General features: G+C 48.2%; 1 protein-coding gene across 8 annotated transcripts in view; it reads left to right on the top strand.

Annotated features, from left to right (window-relative positions):
- LOC118359337 (centrosome-associated protein CEP250-like) overlaps window positions 1–14,376 on the top strand; it is a 216,902-nt gene that overhangs the window by 117,992 nt on the left and 84,534 nt on the right. For all 8 annotated transcript variants that reach the window (XM_052481654.1, XM_052481617.1, XM_052481645.1 and 5 more), the window contains 6 exons: window positions 2,853–2,933; window positions 3,695–3,778; window positions 6,165–6,311; window positions 10,417–10,500; window positions 11,248–11,418; window positions 12,610–12,684. In XM_052481654.1, the coding sequence (XP_052337614.1) occupies window positions 2,853–2,933; window positions 3,695–3,778; window positions 6,165–6,311; window positions 10,417–10,500; window positions 11,248–11,418; window positions 12,610–12,684 (642 nt within the window). The remainder of the gene's footprint in view (window positions 1–2,852; window positions 2,934–3,694; window positions 3,779–6,164; window positions 6,312–10,416; window positions 10,501–11,247; window positions 11,419–12,609; window positions 12,685–14,376) is intronic.

The following is a 14,376-nucleotide window of genomic DNA, read 5'->3' as shown; positions in this document are numbered from 1 at the left end:
GAGAGGAGTGCGGTGAGACAGAGAGGACTGAGATAGATAGAGACAGAGGCGGGGGGATAAAGAGTCTCCCCTCCACCTGTGAGCTGAGGTAGTAAAGGGCCTCTCTCAGGCAGAGCAGCCCCATCACTCTCTGCCAGACGAGGGGCTTGTTCTGTGTAGAGTGCCACCAGGGACCACTGGGCTGCGCCTATAAACTTAATGAAGTTTGACTGAACTCATCAGCTTCTGAGAGCTAGAATCCCAGAGACTAGGAAACCAGATGCGGGGGGGACCTAAACATTTTGATGGAAGAGGCTCACTTGGAGGTCATTACTGTGGTACAGGAAGTGTCTATGGACGGGGGGGGGTGGACAGGGGCGGCCCATCTGCTTTGCTCCTCCCACACCCCACCCATGACTGATGGCACACACACACACCTGGGGCGGCAGGTAGCCCAGCGGTTAGGAGCGTTGGGCCAGTAACCGAAAGGTCGCCGGTTCACATCCCAGAGCCGACTAGGTGATCTGTCTATGCGCCCTTGAGCAAGGCACATAACCCTTAAACCCCTGTAAAACAACATGTTTCACTGCACCTATCCGGTGTATGTGACAATAAAACAGATATTTGTTACACACTCCAGCTCTTCCCAGGTCGGTCCAAATGAGACAGAGATGCTGCTGTTGTCCCTTGCAGGAGAAGAACCTGAAAAATACATTTTAACTAGCCTATGACCTTTTGTCAATTAGATTTCCTCGTCTCCTGCGTCCTCTCTACTCCGTCCTCTCTCGCCTCTTTTTGAAAAAGGTCAAAGGTAATCGAGGAGAGTCGGTGAGGAAAGTGTACGTGGATTGAAATGTGTTTGTGTGAAATGATATGGTCCTTCTCCACTCATGTGTCAATAAGCAAATTACATTTACAAAGGTGGATAAATGTGTAAAGTGATCAAAATAAATTGAGTTAGTTATGTAATACATTTGATAAATAAAGCATTAAGTAGTATATTGTTTTAAAGCTGATTCAAAGGGAGGGGGTGTGGCAGATTACAAAACATACCGAGGTAGGATACACGAGTATCCTCGATGAAAGGTGGCTATCGAGCAGGGGAGGACATTTCCGTTTGCCTACTAATGAAATGACACACTCTTCGACCACTTATCGGTTTCAGGGTCACGGAGGAGAGACGACGTAGGACGATCTTTTGCCAAAACGAGAATTTATATTTGAGAGTATTTGTCTTTTGGCAAATAAACTATCCGTTTTCATGTTTTTACATGTATTACCCTACTGTTGTCTAGACTGTGTTTATCAGCCTCCACTGTGTTCTGTGTAGCATATGTCACACAGACATGCATGTGAGATTATTGATATGGGTTTTCGTCTGGTTTGTTCCTGTGTGTCTGTTTCTCATCTATGCTTTAATTCAGTTCTTTGAGGCATATCCGTCTCTCTCTTTTTTCTTCTCTTTCCCCCGTCTCTGCCTAGTGGCAGGAGGGAACTTGCCATGCATTTCACGTCCAACTCAGAGGGTGTTGCTATGGTGGTTGCTAGGGATTTAGCCTAGAGTGACGTGAAAAGTCTGAATATTAAAGGTGTCCTTCTGATGCAGTGCTGTTTGAAGCTGTGAGGAATGAGCAATCACCTCTGAGAGACTTTTTTTGTCTCTCTCTTTGGAATATCAGGGTTGATTTTCAAACACACACCAAAGGATGGTTTGCAGAAAAGATGCCACAGGAAGGAAAAGATAAACAACAGTATGATTGGTTGTTCATTCATTTCCTCATTTCCTAATGTCTATGCATCTCGAACATCACGCTGCTCATACTAAATAGTGTGTACCATCTCATCTGTGTGAAAGCAGCTAGTTGTGTATAAATGACCAAGGACTGCAGATTCTCCACATTCTTGTAAAATAGCAGAGGTCCTAATGTGCTTTCCACACATCTCTAATGCACTGAGACTCTGAAGGCGATGGCCCGTGATTGTGTGCTAGCAGGGAGAATGTCCTTGGTAGTTGGAGGTTAGGATATAATTGAGGATGTAGAAGTGGAGGCTGAGAACCGGGTGGGGTGGGTGGTGGGGGTGCATTGTAAACCGGGTTAAAGGCTCTCAGCATTAGCTAACTGGGCTCCACACTGTAGACACTAATGTGGAGGCAAACGTCTCCGGCATGGAGAGCAGATCAGGTGTCCCCATCACGATCCCCGCCAGCTTTCATGAACTCAACTTAACTTTCTGTCTTCACAATGAAGGAATGCTCATAAAATACATGTTTCCCGGTTACTCATGGTCTGACTGGAAGATGGGTCTTCCAGCACCAGGCAGTACTCTCTGTCTCTGTTTAACTGTCGTCCTTCTCAGCCATCAACTGGCTGTCCAAACCACACAGTCTGTCTGTCCGTCTGTCCGTCTGTCCGTCTGTCCGTCTGTCCGTCTGTCTGTCTGTCTGTCTGTCTGTCTGTCTGTCTGTCTGTCTGTCTGTCTGTCATGTAGTACTGAGTATTTGTCAGTCCTGATATGGTAAGACTGGTGTTATTATTACGCAAGACCCGAAGGAGTGTGGTATATGGCCAGTATTTCACGGCTAAGGGCTCTTCTTATGCACAACGCAACGCGGAGTGCCTGGATACAGCCCTTAGCCTTGGTATATTGGCCATATACCCCAAAACCCCAAGGTGTCTTATTGCTATTATATTATATTATATACTTGTTACCTATGTAATTAGAGCAGTAAAAATCATTTGTTGTCATACCCGTGTTATACGGTTTGATATACCACGACTTTCAGCATTCAGGGATCGAACCACCCAATTTCTCATGAGAATTAGATGTCACACTGAAGTCACAACAACCATATTCTGTTCATTATTTTCTAGGGGAGTACAACTGACCCGACAGGATCCAGTCCAGTCCCACATCTTACAGAACAGAGGGGCAGAGAACTGCTGAAGACTGAGGTAGTCACACCCATCAAGTCAATAGCTACTGTAATGTAAAAATAATCACCCAATAAAGTCCCAGTGTCCCCCATACATGACCAAAATGCAATGTACACCATGAAGTAATCTAGTCTTTCCATTGTACTGATGTTGTCCAATAACCTGTTGATTGGAAACCAGACCCTTAACTATTGATGAATTACTAGTAATGTTATTGTGGTGCCATGGTGTCTCTGGGATTGTGTGTGTGTTTGAGTATGTGTCTCTGTGATTGTGTGTGTGTGTGTGTTTGAGTATGTGTCTCTAGGATTGTGTGTGTGTAGCTTTGTGTGACTGCATGGGGTTCAGGCTTATTTAGCAGGCAGATCAATAGCAGGCTAAATGGTAATGACCAGTCCCCAACTCAGAGCTCAAGGCCTGGGGAGAGAAGGACCTGCCCTACCCTGTCCGTCGCCCTCCACCTTCCTCCATCCCACCCTCCCCTCCCAGTTTGCAGCCACAGCAGCCGTCACACAACCTCAGGCAGCCTAGTTAGCCCTGGATAAAAAAGCTAGAACCCACGATCAATAGCGTTAGTCTTGTCTGCCTAATTGCTCATTGGTTGACATTGGCGCCAGGCTATATGTAAGTGCATGTTCTCTGAGTGATCGTCTGGCTTTGCCTCTCTCTATCCCACCTCACGCCTAGTGTTGGGTTCACACTCTGCCCCTCTCTCCTCTCCTCTGTTCACCCACGTTTGGGATGGGAAAACCTGACCCGTTGGGCTGGCTGCACCCCAGTTATCATGTCGGGACGCAACCATCCAGAGGCTCCGGCGAGATGTGCTGCTTTCCCACCAGGCCCGCGACTCCCAGTCTGCTCAGGTAAATATCCAGCTAGGATTAAGGACCAGCACCAAGATTAGCCAGTCATTTGCAGCGCCAGCTATTCCAATCAGCGGCAGGAAATCAGATGGGCTCGTTTTGGCATTCTGAACAGTTTATTATGTGATCCTACGCAGATGTATATGACCAGGAAGCCGGCTGTGGACAGGGCACTATTGATTGGATTCATTGTGAATTACGTGAATAGATAAATGCGTGAGAGTGCATATATATAACGGTATTACTCATTCAGGTCCAAATGGAAAATATTAAAGATTTCTGCTTGAATAAATATGAAATATGTCTCTATCAGCACCGTCTAACTAGGGCATCCGCAGCGTTGGTTATTTGACATGATAATTAGGAAACGTGTTTCTCTTTTCCTCTGATGTGATGATACTGCTCCTCTGTCTGGGATTTAAATGTGCTATTGATCAGTGTGAGGCTCGGGAGCATAACAGTAACAGTGCTACAGCCCCGCGCACTTGCATACATTTCTACCTTTTGTTTTTACTTCTTGTTAAAATAAATATTTAAACTTTACCCCCCAAAAAAAAATATACTGTTATCTGTTATCCGCTTAACATACGAAGCACATTTTGTGTTCCTACTCTCTGTTTTTCTCCAGTTGTAGTGTGCTAATGTCATGATTTAAATGAAGTATTGATCAGTTTAGGAGGGGAGAATAGAGAGAGGGAGCGATTGTGAGGGAAAGAAAGCAAGAGCAGGGTTATCGGCGTGGATCGCACACAGAAAGAGAGAGCTAAAGGGATGAGCCAGGTTTTTGGTGGGATTCCGTGGAAACGATTCCTATTTCATTGCTACTTTCTAATTGAGGAATAAGCAGCAGTCACCTCATCAGGCTTTCCAAGAGGGAGATAGGTGGAGGCAGCCATGATGCTTTTCAACAGAGAAAGAAGGGGAGAAACGCCCGCGCGGGTCCTGTTCTGGGCGGATTTGTGGATTATCTCTCAGCCTGTATGCAGATGTTTGATTAATGGGTCGTCCTGGGAGTCATCTGGGACTCCATCTTGTCTGTTTTCCTTTCCTCCTCCTCTTGCTGCTGTTGTGATTAGCTACCACCATCACCATCTCACATACAGAAACAAGACTATGTCTCTGTCTCTGACCAACTAGACCAGCACCTGCATGGGACTTTCCTTTCCCTCCTCTCTCTCTTTCTATCCCACTCTCCCTACTTTCCCTCCTCCCTCCCTTCCCTCACTTCTCCCTCTCTCTCTCTAATATGATTTAGCAGGTGACTGTGTTGTGTTAATTAGAGGTAGTTTATTAGAGTTAGTGCTGTGTTGGCGTGCCGGGCCAGCCCACTGGCCAGCCTTCTGCAGGTGTCAGACTGGGATCAGTGAGATCCCTCACTGGTCCAGTAGTTTGTTTGGTTACATGTTGATGGTAAAAACACTAGACATTCTTAGAAAAAAGGGTTCCAAAAGGTTTCTTCAGCTGTCCCCATAGGAGAACCCTTTTTGGTTCCAGGTAGAACCCTTTTTTGGTTTCAGGTAGAACCCTCTTTGGAAAGGGTTCTTCATGGAACCCAAAAGGGTTCTACCTGGAACCAAAAAAGGTTATTCAAAGGGTTCTCCTATGGGGACATCCGAGTGATGCCTTTTAGGTTCTAGGAATCCTGTCCAGTGATTATTACAATGATTTCAAATGTTGTTATTAGTTGTTATGCTGTTCTAAGTTGTTTTACATTATATGATGAATTCTACTGTTTCTCATATTATAATGATTATTTCCTTTTTCTTCGTTTAATGACACTTCAGCAGTTGGTTGTCAATGCATTAACTGCATATGAGTAACATTGTAGTATTTATATGTAAACATACATGCAGTCTGTTATCGTGTGTGTTGACACTCACTGACGCAAACCCCCGCTTCTAGGAGATGATAACGTTGAAATTGAAAAGGTATTTGATTAGTTAAGATCAGACATTCAGATTAGTTCCATGGTGATTATTCTTTATTGACCCATCATTGACCCGCTGTTATTGTTCAGAATAAGAACTGGACAATCTCTCACCATCAGTACTCGTTTTGGGTTTGGACAATGCATAAATGGCAACCATTTCAATACGGTAGGTTGTATTCGTCAGATAGATTTTTTTGCTCTTATTTAATTAATCCAGGCGGTTTCTTACTCATCAGAGGCAGGCGGTTTGAGGCGGATGTCAGGGCTGGTGTTGGGAGAGCAGTCCTGGGACTCAGGGTGTCTGGACTTGGGCAGCTGGTGGTTCTGATCTGGGATCCGTGGTGTAGCCATGTCTCAGATAGACAGGCAGGCAGAGCCAAGACGAAAGGAGAGGCTCTCTGTACTGGATTGATTTTCTCCTCCTCTGCCGCCCTGCCTTGTTTTGTGGTTCGATAGCTGGATGTCCATGGGCAGAGAATCTCTCAGCTGCAGACGGAGCTACAGGAGAGCCAACTGGAGCTCCAGAGGGGACACAGCCGAAGAGAGCAGCAGCAGAGGGACCTGCAGATCCAGACACAGCAGGCAGAGGAGCTCCACACTCAGGTAGAGAACTCACCGCCAGTCTCAGGCCTCCTCTCCCTGTTAGCTCTTGTTCAGCCATGATGCTTTGTGTCTACAGTTCTTTGAACGTGTGTGTTGGGTGTCTGTTCACTAGTGCACGGTCTAGAACCAACCAATTTACCCCCAGGAATCTAATCCAAATGTGTTTGAAAAATGTAGAATAACTCATCATACAGGTTGTGTCCACTTTCACATTTAAATGTGTTTTGTATAGAAAGCATCATAACCATCTGTTGCCAAATTAGCTAAACTGTGAAAGTGCGTCATCTTATAGAGGAGCTTATCTGTTGACCATAAAATAACTCCTTTAGAAACTTGAAGATGTCTCACTTTCTAGCAAAACTACATAGTCAGGGTACGTACGTAAGCCTAGGTTAAATCTGCACAATGATCCAATAGCAGCATAATGGGCGATAATCCTCCACGTTGATGGAGGCACAACATCCTGTCTTATGGACCAAAGTGCCATAGCGGGACAGCCCTGTATTGGTTCCATTAGTACAGTTGTGCTATCTGATGCTGGGTCGTGGCGTGGGAACATGTGCTGAGCAGCTGGCCCTGTCTGCCTCTGGCCCAGACCACCTCTCTACAGTCTAACTGGCAGGCCAGGAAACATGAGTCAGAGCAGGATGACTATGTTGTTTACCACAGAGAACTGGGGGGATGAGGAGCCTGTCTGTCAACGACAGACACACAGACAGACGGGTAGATAGTCAGACATGCACACAATAAGGCAGACCAGACAGAGATGTAGAAAAATGGACATCCATAAATATACAGTAGTTAGATACTTTTTTATTATTATTTTTTTTTTTACCCCCTTTTCATGGTATCCAATTGTCTCATCGCTGCAACTCCCGTACGGACTCTGGAGAGATGAAGGTTGAGAGCCGTGTGTCCCCTGAAACACAACCCAGCCAAGCCGCACTGCTTCTTGACACACTGCTCGCTTAACCCGGAAGCCCGCCGAACCAATGTGTCGGAGGAAACACCATGCACCTGGCGACCGTGTCAGCGTGTATTGCGCACGGCTCGAACCAGTATCTCTAGTGGCACAGTTAGCACTGCGATGCAGTGCCTTAGACCACTGCACCACTCGGGCGGCCTGAGTAGTTAGATACTTAAACAGTTATACATTCCGGTAAAAAAAGGTCAGTGTTGTGGTCAGCTGAAGGAGATCTCTAGCTGTTGCTGGCCTCCCCTCCTGGAGAGAACGGCAAACCAATCATATTCAGAGCCAGTGCTGGCTGTCAGCGCCTGTGTCACCTGTCGCTAGGTCTCTAGGCAGACTCTCTGCCTTGAGCTGGAGGGATCCACAGCAGCGATCTGCTCTACATGCCTGATTCACACTTGTCACTCTATCAATGACTGCACCATTCCCTGAGCTCTCTGCCTTTATCTCCCCCTTCTATCTATATGGAATAAAATGAACGAGTCAGTTTCTTTTCCTTCATAGTATTACTATATTCTGTAGCCTCCTGTAACTGTACAGTCATGGCTAGAACGGATGTTTACATCAGTTATGTCCAATTAATGGATGCTGTGTATTGATATCCAAGTGCTCCGGACACCAATTGGGCATTATGCTAAAGTCACTACCAGCCTATTTCCTCCATGTGCTATCAGTGTCCATTAATGATGAACTAATCAACTGTCTTGTCCTATCCTGTTCTTACTCCCTGTGTGTTTCATTCCAGGGCCTCCATGACTCAGATAGTCATTATCACCGCTGTGTCAACCACCTTTAATTTAAAGGCCATTTTCTACTCTCCATAATGACGTGTCACTGTCCTTTCTCCCGAGATTGAATAGATTTGAATGTGGTGACTCTGGTCCCTGTCCATATTAGTCATACAAGCTTCTGCCTAACCTGAAAGAAGTTCACTCATAGGCGGCACGTGAGTTTTAAGTTTGGGGAAACGACGTTGTCTGATCCATATAATAGGCCTATGTGTCACATCCGTCGTAGAAATGAGTGGATCAAGGTGCAGCGTGAGTAGAGTTCCTCATATTTATTTCAGTGAAACTAAAAACAACAAAGAATAAATGAACGTGCCATTCGTAGCGCACATAGGCACCAAACCAAACAATATCCTACAACGCAGGTGGGAAACGGACCACACTAAGTATGATCCCCGATTAGAGGCAATGATCATCAGCTGCCTCCAATTGGGAACCATACTCACACCAACATAGAAAATTACAACTAGAAAACTCCCTAGTCACGCCCCCCCAAGGTGCGGACTCCGACCGCAAAACAGGAACCTAGATGGGCAGGTTCCGCTCAGACCGCGGATTCGGCCATGGAGCGGGACTGGACGCCGTGCCTGGACTGGGCACCGGTGCAGAGGAAGCCTCCGGCCATGGAGCGGGACTGGACGCCGTGCCTGGTCTGGGCACCGGTGTAGAGGAAGGCTCAGGCCATGGAGAGGGACTGGACACCGTGCCTGAACTGGGCATTGGCGTAGAGGAAGGCTCAGGCCATGGAGAGGGACTGGACACCGTGCCTGAACTGGGCATCGGCGTAGAGGAAGGCTCAGGCCATGAAGCGGGACTGGATGCCGTGCCTGGACTGGGCACCGGTGCTGAGGACTAAGGGCTGGTGACACACTCTTCAGGGCGAGTGCGGAGAGCCGGCACAGGACTTGCTGGGCTGGGAAGGCACACTGGAGGCCTGGTGCGTGGAGCCGGCACACATTTCACCGGACTGATGACACGCTCTTCAGGGCGAGTGCGGGGAGCCGGCACAGGACTTGCTGGGCTGGGAAGGCACACTGGAGGCCTGGTGCGTGGAGCCGGCACCCATTTCACCGGACTGATGACACGCTCTTCAGGGTGAGTGCGGGGAGCCGGCACAGGACGTACCGGGCTGAGGAGGCGCTCTTCAGGGCGAATGGGCTGCAGAATACACCTAACCAACATCTCCCTCCGATCTCCCTCCTCACACTGCTCCATCGACTCCCCGACGGTCTCTGGCTCTCTCCTCGGCTCGACCAACTGCCCCTTGTTTGCCCCTTCCCCTCCAATTTTTGTGGCCGCGGACCCCGGTGTTGTTGCTGTCCTCCTATACTCCTTGGCGACTCCCGCCAAGGAAGGGTCTCGCATCCACTCATTATTTCCTCCCATGTCCAGCTTTCCTTTTCCTCCATGGCACGCTGCTTGGTCCTGTAGTGGTGGGATATTGTTTGGTTTAGTGCCTATGTGCGCTACGAATGGCACGTTTGTTTATTCTTTGTTGTTTTTGGTTTCACTGAAATAAATATGTGGAACTTTGCTTGCTGTTTGGGGTTTTAGGCTGGGTTTCTGTAAAGCACTTTGAGATATCAGCTGATGTACGAAGGGCTATATAAATACATTTGATTTGATTTGATTTAACTCTACTCACGCTGCGCCCTGGTCCACTAATTTCTACGATGGATGTGACACTATGAGAAGGGGAGATGCAAACACAATATGATGTTCAGGGAATAACAAACTTTCAAGTGGCACTGAGCCAACAATGATAAAGAGTGAATATGCACACTCACCACGGGGATATGGTCGGTGCTCTCCGCTGGTGCCAATGACCTAGACTACTGTTCGCTCAATGACAATTTGAATAACTAAAAGACAGATTAGAGTGTTTTCATTGTCTTCTCTCTATGGCAATAGCCATTTGCTTTCCAAAATATGTTTTCCCACAATTGTATTTTGAAATATTGCGATATGCCTGGCAGGGCTTCTCTACTTTCACTGACAGTCTCAACTCAACAGTCATCTATTTGGAATTTAATCGAATGATCTCCTGTGGCCAAATTGCGCTTTCTGGTGTAGTAGCCTATTTATTTCTGTATAGATAGGAGTAGGCTAATTAGGCTATATAAAGACACGACCAATTTACTTTCGCCGTGTATGAGTTCACTCTTGCAGTTTCTACAGAAGCTTTGGTAACAGTGTTGCTGTAAGAAATAATGAAATGCTGTATTGAATAGTGTGGATATATATTTACCGTATTCCAGTGTTTGTTCAGAGACAAGTAGACCTCGTGTACGCTGCAGTACTGTAGTATTCCTCCCTCTCTGACATCCTGTCTCTTTTGTCCCCTTAGCTGGCTGAGGTCAAAGGGCGTCTTGTGCAGGTGGAGGGAGAAAATGAGGCACTCATGGGATATAAGCGGGAGCAGGGAGCCGAGGTCAGACTGGGTGCCTGTCGTGGTTCACAGTGACTGGAGTCCACCACTAACACAATACACACACTCTAGTGGAAACACTTTCATAACCCAAAGTCCATCATCAGCAACAATACACGCTGATTCACACCCGGATTCATATTGTCCTCCATAACAAAAATCTCTCCACAAACTTGGAGACTTCCATAAACTAAGTCCATATCTGTTGACAATGGAGACCTTGATGCTCACATTCACAGTACTGGTTACTCTGGAGTCTCTGCCTGTTATAATGTCTCTGTAAGATGTTGTTTATTACCATTGAGAGTCTGCTCATATCCATGCCTACATAATGTGAGTGTGCACATGTGTGTGTACATGCGATTGTGTGCATGCGTGTATGCAAGTTTGTGTCTTTCCATGGTCTCTTCCTCTCAGAGACCTAGTCCTTCTCCATTAACCTGGGCAGACAGACAGACAGAGATTCCCACTCAGGAAACTGCTCTCCCCTGGGACTAGGGGAATATGGATGAGTTAAACATAGACATGGCTCAGGGGCTGGGTGGATATGGGCTCTGTTAGTGCTGGGAATGAGGATGTATAATGAGAGGGAAATGAGAGCTACTCTTACCTGATTGCCATGGATTCCCCTCCAGTATTAGTAAGGGGTCACAATGACTCGGGCCAGCCTACTGTCCCACTGGCAGAAGATGGAGCTGAGGCCTAATGTTGTGCTAACCTTACAGTAATGTCCTGTGTGCATGCGTGTAGGTGGAAAGGCTGGCAGTGGTGGTGTGTTCTCTGCAGAGCTCGGCCAGGGACAGAGAGGGCACAGAGAGTGTCCAGGCCGAGCGGAGGTGTGTGGACCTGGAGGGGGAGCTGACAGAGACCCGTGCCCAGCTCAAGGAGTGCCAGGACAGGCTACAGGAAGCCAGGAGGAGGGTGAGACCACCATGCTATACACCACTATCAACCCAGCTGTACAGATAGAGAAATACAGACACACAGGCACTACCACTCTATAAGACAATGTCATGTTGACCTGACTGTTACACTCAATGAGTCTACTTCAGTTCTAGTCTTACCATCTCACCCACAATGAGATACTTGATGTCAGTGCTTATTTGGGTATACTGGATTACTCCTAGAGTACATGCCATTGTAAAGGCAGCTACGCTCATGTTGAAGAAGCTGGAATTGTGTTCGCCGTGGCTCAGAACCTTGTTCAAAAGCCTCCCACTGATCCAGCCTCTCCATGTGAGATGGTGGAAGTCCGGCACATTTCCTCTAGTGCTCAGCATACGGCCAGAGCCTTTATCTGAACACAATTAGTCATTTTCCCAGGCCTCTGCACTCTGCACGCTCTCCCACTATAATTTCTCTGCATTTCCCTGTAACCTTTAGTAGTGGGGTTTGAGTCCACCCTGAGCCCCAGCTCCTCTGCCCAGGCATCCATTACAGCTCTCCAGGACAGCAGCATTAATCCACCTGATGCCATGCCAGCCGTGATCCTCACATGGAAATGAAGCTGCCTCACTGCTGCTGTATTACTATTCACAGGAGGCGTGCGTGCGTGCGTGATTTGTCTGCTCTCTTTCCATGTCACCTTTGTTGACTTTGTCTCTGTGCTCTCTGCTTTAATGACGCATATATCCTATCTTCAGTCACTGCTTAATCCCAGCAGTGCTGGCTCAGGAACAGATTACTGCTCCCAGACATGAGAGAAGTAAAGAGCAGGGAGGGAGAGAAAGAGAGAGCGACGCTTCAATGAGACGATCCACAGGGAGACAGAGGGGTCCAGCACATGTATGTGGAAGTGTACATGCCCACAACCCTGTCTCAGATAGAAAATTATTTTAAAAACTCCATCCACTGCTTTTGTTCATCCTCATTTGCTATGATGGACTCTGTGTACAGCCAGAGAACCATGTCCAGGTTCACACCACCACAACACTCTCTCAGAGTATGCAGTGGGTTTCATGATGGACATTTCCATGTTAGGATGAATCACCTTACTCAATGCCCTCTCTATCGACAAATGTCTATCTCACCTCGAGCTCCTTAATGAGCTTAAACTGCATGTTTCTGACCCCCTCTCCCTTCCTCCCTCCCTCCCTCCCCCTCTCTCTCCAGGCTAAGGAGCAGACCCAGAAGTTCCAGGCCAAGGTGTCCAGTCTGAAGAGCCAGCATGGCTGTGTTAGTCAGCAGGTACACAGGCACATGTGACAGACCCAATCCTAACCCTTTCCCCCTTGATTCCCCCATCCCTACCACACCCTGCTGTTACCATCCCTACCACACCCTGCTGTTACCATCCCTACCACACCCTGCTGTTACCATCACCACCACACCCTGGTGTTACCATCACTACCACCCAATGCTGTTACCATCCCTACCACACCCTGCTGTTACCATCCCTACCACACCCTGCTGTTACCATCCCTACCACACCCTGCTGTTACCATCACCACCACACCCTGGTGTTACCATCACTACCACCCAATGCTGTTACCATCCCTACCACACCCTGCTGTTACCAGCCCTACCACACCCTGCTGTTACCAGCCCTACCACACCCTGCTGTTACCAGCCCTTCCTCACCCCGCTGTTACCATCCCTACCTCACCCTGCTGTTACCATCCCTACCACACCCTGTTGTTACCATCACCACCACACCCTGCTGTTACCAGCCCTACCACACCCTGCTGTTACCAACCCAACCACACCCTCAGGTTACCATCCCTACCACACCCTGCTGTTACCAGCCCTGCCTCACCTTGCTGTTACCATCCCTACCTCACCCCGCTGTTACCATCACCACCACACCCTGCTGTTACCATCCCTATCACACCCTGCTGTCACCAGCCCAACCACACCCTGCTGTTACCAGCCCTACATCACGCTGCTGTTACCATCACTGCCATACCCTGCTGTTACCAGCCCTACCACACCCTGCATTTACCATCCCTTCCACACCCTCCTGTTACCATCCCTTCCGCACCCTGCTGTTACCATCCCTACCACACCCTGCTGTTACCAGTTCTACCACACCCTGCTGTTACCAGCCCTTCCTCACCCTGCTGTTACCATCCCTACCACACCCTGCTGTTACCAGCCCTACCTCACCTTGCTGTTACCATCCCTTCCTCACCCTGCTGTTACCATCCCTACCTCACCCTGCTGTTACCATCCCTACCACACCCTGTTGTTACCATCCCTACCACACCCTTCTGTTACCATCCCTACCACACCCTGATGTTACCGTCCCTACCACACCCTGATGTTACCGTCCCTACCACACCCTGCTGTCACCAGCCCAACCACACCCTGCTATTACCAGCCCTACCACACCCTCCTGTTACCATCCCTACCTCACCCTGTTGTTACCATCCCAACCACACCCTGCTGTTGCCAGCCCTACCACACCCTGCTGTTACCAGCCCTACCACACCCTCCTGTTACCATCCCTACCTCACCCTGTTGTTACCATCCCTACCACACCCTGCTGTTACCATCCCTACCTCACCTTGCTGTTACCATCCTTTCCACACACTGCTGTTACCATCCCTACCTCACCTTGCTGTTACCATCCCTTCCTCACCCTGCTGTTACCATCCCTACCTCACCCTGTTGTTACCATCCTTTCCACACACTGCTGTTACCAGCCATACCTCACCTTGCTGTTAGCATCCCTTCCTCACCCTGCTGTTACCATCCTTACCACACTCTGCTGTTACCATCCCTAAATCACCATGCTGTTACCAGCCCAACCACACCCTGCTGTTGCCAGCCCTACCACACCCTGCTGTTACCAGCCCTACCACACCCTCCTGTTACCATCCCTACCTCACCCTGTTGTTACCATCCCTACCACACCCTGCTGTTACCAGTTCTCACACA

Source organism: Oncorhynchus keta, chromosome 2 (assembly GCF_023373465.1).
Source record: "Oncorhynchus keta strain PuntledgeMale-10-30-2019 chromosome 2, Oket_V2, whole genome shotgun sequence".
Lineage (NCBI taxonomy): Eukaryota > Metazoa > Chordata > Actinopteri > Salmoniformes > Salmonidae > Oncorhynchus > Oncorhynchus keta.
Note: the sequence above shows the minus strand (reverse complement) of the source record. Positions and strands in the feature narration are given on the sequence as shown.